Source organism: Fonticula alba, assembly GCF_000388065.1.
Source record: "Fonticula alba strain ATCC 38817 unplaced genomic scaffold supercont2.17, whole genome shotgun sequence".
NCBI classification, from domain to species: domain Eukaryota; order Rotosphaerida; family Fonticulaceae; genus Fonticula; species Fonticula alba.
The window spans coordinates 239196-245816 of NW_009242987.1; the positions used below are offsets into that span (position 1 = coordinate 239196).

Genomic DNA, 6621 nt, shown 5'->3' on the forward strand with positions numbered 1-6621 from the left:
CCCCCCCCGCCCCTCCCACCGCCACATGCCGAGCGCCGGTCACTGACGTTCCGCACCCTCGAAATCTGCCGGCGGCCCGGCGGCCCATGCGCGCGCAGCCCTGCTCACGCGAGCCCTCTGGCCCCGGCTGGACATGCATGCACGCGGCGGGGTGCTGGACATGTGCGCCGAGGCCCAGCGCACCGGGCTGGACTACCGGGCCCGCAAGTCGGACACCTGCCAAAATAGCACCACCTGCCTGGAGGACTGCGCGGTGTACACCTACCTGGAGGCGGTGTGCGACCGCGGCACGGACCAATGCTTCCTGGAGATGGCGGCCGTGCACACGCGCTGTCCCCCGGGCACCGGGGCCCGGGATCTGATGGACTCGGTGTCCTACGATTGCCAGGCCACGGTGGTGGTGCCGGATGAGTGGGACTCCGGCAGCGGCAGCGCCCTGCCCCCGGGGCCGCACCCCCGGCCGACCGATCCCCAGCCGAACCGCCTCTGCCCCGAGGGGACCCCCACCACCGAGGAGGACCTGCTGCGGTTCTGCACCTCGGCCGAGGACGACTGCTCCAAAATCTGCGCCTCCGTCAAGAGCGACTACCACTATTGCACCGAGCCGACGCTGGCCCGGTGCCAGGAGCGCATGCTCCACTACATCGACCGGTGCCAGGAGGCCAGCCCCGACTCGTATGCCACCAGCATGAAGGACTTCTGCAATGGGGCCGGCGGGCCTGGCGGCCTGGCCGCCGGCCGGCCGGCTCTCCTGCTGGGCCTCCTGGCCAGCGCCCTTGCGATGGGGCTGCTGCTGGTCGGGTGATGCCGGGCTGGCGCCGCCGCCGCCGCCCGGGCCCGGGTGACGGCGAGCGGGCGCAGGGGACAGGCGCATGGCCACGTGCGCGCCGGTGCCCCTGGTCCCCGGTGTCCCGCGGGAGAAGGGGAGAGCGAGCGGGCGAGCGAACGAGTGAGAGAGAGAGAGGGAGAGAGAGAAAAAGAGAAATAGAGCGAAAGTGGGTGCCTCGGAAAAGGGCAGGCCTTTTTCTTGAGGCGGTGGCCGGGGCCCGAAGACGCTGACCCTCGGGCCCCGGCGCCCGGGCCCCCCCCTCCCCGCCCCTTCCCGCGGAGCCGCGCAGACTCGCGAGGAAATAAAAAAGCAACACGCACAGCAAGATCGGGGCCGTCCGGTGGCACTTCATCCATGGTCGGCGGGGCCGCCCGGGGCACGGTTTGGTTGGGTGGGATCGAACGGGGGGGGGGGGGGCGGGCAGGCCGCGGGTGCGGGGTGCTCTCTTGCTGAGGGGCGCCCCTTTTCGGCCGGCCTGCTCGAACCAGGCGCCAGGGCACGCCGCACACCGTGCTCCTCCCCTTGTCCCCTTTCTTGCGCCTTCTCCCGCCTCGCTCCCAGACCGGGGCCCCTATTTCACACACACACACGCACACGCACACGCACACACGCACACACGCACACACGCACACACGCACACGGATGCTCACCGCGTGTGGTCGCGCCGCAGTGGCCGGCGTCCGAGCCGGCCGCCTCGCCCGGATAGCCACCCCCCCGGGCGTCCGGTGGGCATGTAGCGGCCCGGGCCGGGCCTCGGTGGCCTCGATGGCCTCGGTGCCGGCCCACCGCGGGGAGTCGCTGGTGCAGGACATCCAGGCCGGCCGGGCGCCCCTGCCCCGGGGGTTTGACAGTGCCCGGGACTTCTGGGTGTTCTTGCGCCTGGCCGGGCTGTCGCATCCCAGCCTGCCGGCCAACCATGTGGCCCGGCTGCTGGGGCTGGACCGGGCCTCGACCGAGGTGCTGCTGTCGCGGTATGCCCATGACTTCGGCATCCCGGCCCCGCGGTCGCTGGTCCTGGAGCAGATCGGCCAGGAGCATGTGGACGACCTGCTGGGGCTGTTCCGGCGGGATCCGCCGGTGGTCGGGCAGACGCTGGCCCGGCTGACGGGCCTGACGCCGGGGGCGGCCGACGACCTGCTGAAGCGGCACCTGGCCCCGGACGAGTACCGGCAGCTGCCGGGGCTGGAGATGGCCGTGTCGCTGGCCCGGCTCCGGGAGCTGCTGACCGTGGCGCCGACCCTGCCCCTGGAGCAGATGGCCCTGCTGCTGAGCGCCTCCTGGCAGGCGGTCTCCCGGGCCATTGGCCAAAGCCTGCCGCAGTATCAGAAGCTGCTGCCGAGGCACATCGGCGAGCAGCAGATCGCCCGGCTGCAGGAGATCCTGGCCCGGCCCGGGGAGCCGCCCTCCCCGGAGGCCATCATGCAGTATGCCAAGATCAGCTCCACGCAGCTGCAGCATGTGGGCCCGCATGTGGACCCGGGGTTTGTGATCCGCGCGCGGGGTCCCCTGTCGGAGCATGCGTAGGCCATCCTCCACGAGCAGGTGGCCGCCCGGCGCACCGTGGCCAGCCTGGCCTCCATGACGGGCATCGATGGCGCCGACATCCGGTGGTACCTGCGGTACTACTCGCCGACGACCCTGGTCCCGGAGTCCAACTGGACCCCGCTGGGCGAGGCCCCGGCGGAGCTGCAGTATGGCCGGCTGACCCTGCACCAGTATCTGACGCAGCGCCTGCCGGAGGGGTCGCCCGTGGCCGCCCTGGCCCGGGCGGCCATCTTGCCCGTGGGTGACAAGGGCCCGGCCCCGGCAAGAGTAATGGCATCGGCGCCGGCAACAGTAATGGCATCGGCATCGGCGCCGGCATCGGCATCGGCCCCGGCCCCGGCATCGGCCCCGGCATCGGCCCCGGCATCGGCCCCGGCATCGGCCCCGGCATCGGCATCAGCATCAACATTAGCGCCGGCATCAGCATCAACATTAGCGCCGGCACCGGCATCAACATTAGCGCCGGCACCGGCATCAACATTAGCGCCGGCACCGGCATCAACATTAGCGCCGGCACCGGCATCGGGTCCGGTCACTTCCGTCACCTGGCCACTGGGTGTCGTGCTGCTTGGCCTCCGGCCGATGCCGACACCCACCGAGGTGGCCGCACATGTCGGGGGCCTGCCGCGGGATATCTCGTCCTTGCGGCTCCAATGGCCGGAGATATACCATCCGAAGTCACGCTCGGCACTCTCGCTGTCGAATGACGAGATTCGGGCCCTCCGGCGCCTGGGCGGCGAGGTCCACCCGGCCGGCGGGCGCATGCGCCACACGGTCCGGGAGATTGCCCGGGCGATGGACCTGCCGCCGGATCGCACGTACTGCCTCCTGCACCGGTACTGCCCGGAGTACTTCTTCCTGGCGCTGCCGGCGGAGGCCGGGTCCGGGCCCGGGGGGATGTACGTGCCGGAGGGCAAGCTGGGCGAGCTGGTGTCGGCGGTGATCGGCCGGCACCCGGCGCCGATCCTGCACCAGGTGGCGGCGGATCTGGGGTGTGCCCTGCCGCAGGTGGTGAACTCCCTGCGGGCGCATGCCAGCCAAGCCGGGCTGCCCTTCAAGGTGCCCTTCTTCGCCAAGCACAGCACGTTCCGGCGCTATGAAATCATCCAAGCGCGGAGGAGCTTCCCGCACGCTACCCTCCAAGAGCTGTCTCAGACTCTGGGCATCACTCGCCAGACCCTCGCCAGGGAGTTGGCCAATGCCGATGCCTAGGCCGAGGCCCGGCGCCCGGTCTCCACCCGGGCACGAGGCCCAACCCGATAGATACACGCACACGCACACGCACACGCGCGCACACATGCCAGGGAGATGTTGGTGGCCCGCCGCCCCCGGGAGAGGGGGTGTCCGCTTGACCGCGGAGAGCATCGGGGCCGGGCGCGGGACGGAGGGGGGGGGGGGGGGCAAACGCGCGCGCATGCACGCACGCGCACGCCCGTGCGTGGGCAGTTGGTGGGCATCAGCGCGCAGGGGACCACCCAGCCGGGTGGGAAAAAGAGGAGCCGGGGCGCCCTTCTCCGGCCGGGCTGGGGCAGAAATTCTTCTCGGCCCCTCCCCCCCCCCCTCTTTCTTTCTCGCGTCCCCCCCCCCCTCTTTCTTTCTCCTCCCTCTGGCTGTTCTCGCCCCTCATCCAACACACCACCATCTTTGAAGCATGCTCTCGCGCGCTCGGCTCGGCCTGGGCATCGGGGCCCGGGCGACGGGCTTGGGTGCCCGGCCGGGGCATTTGGCCGGGGCTCCGGCCGGCGTCCTCGCAGGTGCCCGGTGCCGGGCCGGCCTGACCGGCGCCGCGACATCACACAGCCCCCCGGCGCCGGGCTCGGCCGAATGGCCAGGAAGCCCCTCGCGCGGGGGCGGCCAGCCCGGCGCCAGGGCCGGGCCCGCCCCCACGGCCACCACCCCCTGGTACGTGGGGTCCGTGTCCGCCGGCGAGCACCTGGTCCAGGCCATCAAGGATGGGAAGACCCCCCTGCCGCAGGGGTTCGACTCGGTGGAGGACTTCCACCTGCTGCTGCGGCTGGCCGGGACGCCCGGCAGCAACCGGCCGCTGGCCGACGATGGGACCATCGGCCGGCTGCTGGGCATGGACCGGCTGTCGGTGCAGGCCCTGCTGGCCCGCTACGCCGGGGTGTATGGGATCCCGCCGCCGGCGCGCACGCCGCGGCCGAGGTCCCTCATCCTGAAGGACCTGACGTGGCTGGTCCAGCGGGACCCGCCGGTTTTCGGCCGGCTGCTGGGCCGGCTGCTGGGCCTGTCGGCCAGCCAGGTGGAGCAGCTGCTGGCGAAGCACCTGCCGGAGGTGGACCCGGCCAGGGCCGAGCATTTGTGCCTGGCCCGGCTGCGGAAGCTGGTGACCGTGGCCCCGGCGTTGTCGGTTGACCAGCTGGCGCTGCTGCTGTCGTCCTCGCGCGACCGGGTGGCCCTGGCCGTGCAGCAGCACATGCCGGAGTACGGGAACTTCGTGGTGCCCAAGGTGCCGCCCGGGCGGCTGGCGGCCCTGCGAAGGGCGCTGGCCGACCCGGCGGAGCCGCCCCTCTCGCACGTGGAGATATGTGCCCGGGTCGGCATCAGCAAAAGCACCATGGATCTCCATGGCCCGGAGCTGCATTCGGAGTATGTGATCCGGCAGTATGGCGGCCTGCGGCCGGAGCAGCTGCGCCTGCTGGTGGACCTGCTGCTGGAGCGCCAGTGGAGCATCGCCGACATGGGCGTCGAGCTGGGCATGCCGGCGAACCGGCTCCGGTGGTACATCAAGCACTACTACCCGAAGGTGGTGCTGCCGCTGCGGAATTGCCAGCCCGTGTGGCAGCTGGCCCCGCCGGAGGACTTCGGCCAGCTGACCCTGGCCGAGTATACTCGGCGCTTTTTGCCGGCCGAGTCGCCGGTGCACCAGGCCCCGGACGATGAGACCCTGGCCCGGCTGGGCACCACCTTGGCCACCAGCAGGGACTGTGACCCTGCCTCCGTCAGCAACATGGTCCCCTCGTTCGACCCGGATGCGCATGCGACCGCCCCGGGTGGGGACTTGCGCCTGCTGGCCCCGAACTTTGATCGGGGCTTCCGGCAGCGGCTCCGGGCCCTGGTGGGCCTTCGGCCGCCGCTGGCCGACACCGAAATGTCCACCCAGCTGGGCGTGCCGGTTGCGGTCATCGTTCGGCACATAGTCACCCCGGAGTTGGGCCAGCTGGAGCATGATTACCATACGGCGCTGGCCCTGGGGACGGAGGAAATTCTGGCCCTCCGGCGCCTGGGCAGCGAGGTCCACCCGGCCGGCGGGCGCATGCGCCACACGGTCCGGGAGATTGCCCGGGCGATGGACCTGCCGCCGGATCGCACGTACTGCCTCCTGCACCGGTACTGCCCGGAGTACTTCTTCCTGGCGCTGCCGGCGGAGGCCGGGTCCGGGCCCGGGGGGATGTACGTGCCGGAGGGCAAGCTGGGCGAGCTGGTGTCGGCGGTGATCGGCCGGTACCCGGCGCCGATCCTGCACCAGGTGGCGGCGGATCTGGGGTGTGCCCTGCCGCAGGTGGTGAACTCCCTGCGGGCGCACGCCAGCCAGACTCGGCTGCCCTTCAAGGCGCCTTCCTATGGGCGACACCCGTGTGCGCGTGTTTTCGAACTCGAGCAAATCAAGAAAGAGAAGCCCGACATCTCTCCTAGCGCCATCTGCCTGCTGGCCAACATCAACTCAAAGCAACTGATTGAATGCCGGCCCTTCCTATAGACATGAACCACCGTTCGCTGATGTCAGCATGTGTGCCTGTGAAGCCATGTTTCTGTGAAGCCATGTTTCTGTGTGCATGTCTATGTGTGTATGTGTGTGTGTGTGTGTCCGTGCTCTTGTGGTGCCGTGTTTGTATGTGTGCGTGTATGCTTTTCTTATTCCTCCAAGTGACCGCCTAGCTGCAGGGGCCGATGTCCGCGGAGGGGACGGTCCTCGCGTCCCGGGCACCGCCCTGTGTGCTGTATAGTGGGAGGGGGGGGGGGGGCGTGTGTACGACTTGGCGCCCGCGGGAGGAGACAGGTGGGTGGACGTCGCCGGCAGTGGCCGGGGCGCGCCCCCCCCCCCCCCCCCCCCCGCCCCCCCCCCCCCCCCCCCCCCCCCCCAAGCCAGCAGACGAAGTCGGTGCGAGCTGGGAAAACACCCGCAGATGCCAACGGACCTGTTCACGATCAACAACACCGACGCCCCCTCGCCGGAGAGGCGCACGCGCAGCCGGGCCTTCGAGCTGAGCGGCAACTGCGCGGTC

The 6621-nt window shown here is 70.9% G+C and overlaps 4 protein-coding genes across 4 annotated transcripts; all 4 read left to right on the plus strand.

Annotated features, from left to right (window-relative positions):
- The first annotated feature begins 11 nt into the window (after positions 1-11).
- On the plus strand, positions 12-974 carry H696_06058 (hypothetical protein). The gene has a single exon (XM_009499826.1). It carries the CDS (start codon positions 134-136, stop codon positions 803-805), a length of 672 nt encoding a protein of 223 aa, XP_009498101.1. The 5' UTR covers positions 12-133; the 3' UTR covers positions 806-974.
- A 620-nt stretch (positions 975-1594) lies between these two features.
- H696_06059 (hypothetical protein) lies at positions 1595-2353 on the plus strand (the record flags this gene model as incomplete). The annotated part of the gene is made up of 1 exon (XM_009499827.1): positions 1595-2353. One exon carries the CDS (start codon positions 1595-1597, stop codon positions 2351-2353), a length of 759 nt encoding a protein of 252 aa, XP_009498102.1.
- A 54-nt stretch (positions 2354-2407) lies between these two features.
- H696_06060 (hypothetical protein) lies at positions 2408-3586 on the plus strand (the record flags this gene model as incomplete). The annotated part of the gene is made up of 3 exons (XM_009499828.1): positions 2408-2611; positions 2641-3012; positions 3053-3586. The coding sequence occupies 3 exons, from the start codon at positions 2408-2410 to the stop codon at positions 3584-3586; spliced, it is 1110 nt and encodes a 369-aa protein (XP_009498103.1).
- Positions 3587-4025: 439 nt separating this feature from the next.
- Positions 4026-6095, plus strand: H696_06061 (hypothetical protein; the record flags this gene model as incomplete). Its single annotated transcript, XM_009499829.1, has 1 exon — positions 4026-6095. The coding sequence occupies one exon, from the start codon at positions 4026-4028 to the stop codon at positions 6093-6095; it is 2070 nt and encodes a 689-aa protein (XP_009498104.1).
- Positions 6096-6621: the final 526 nt, after the last annotated feature.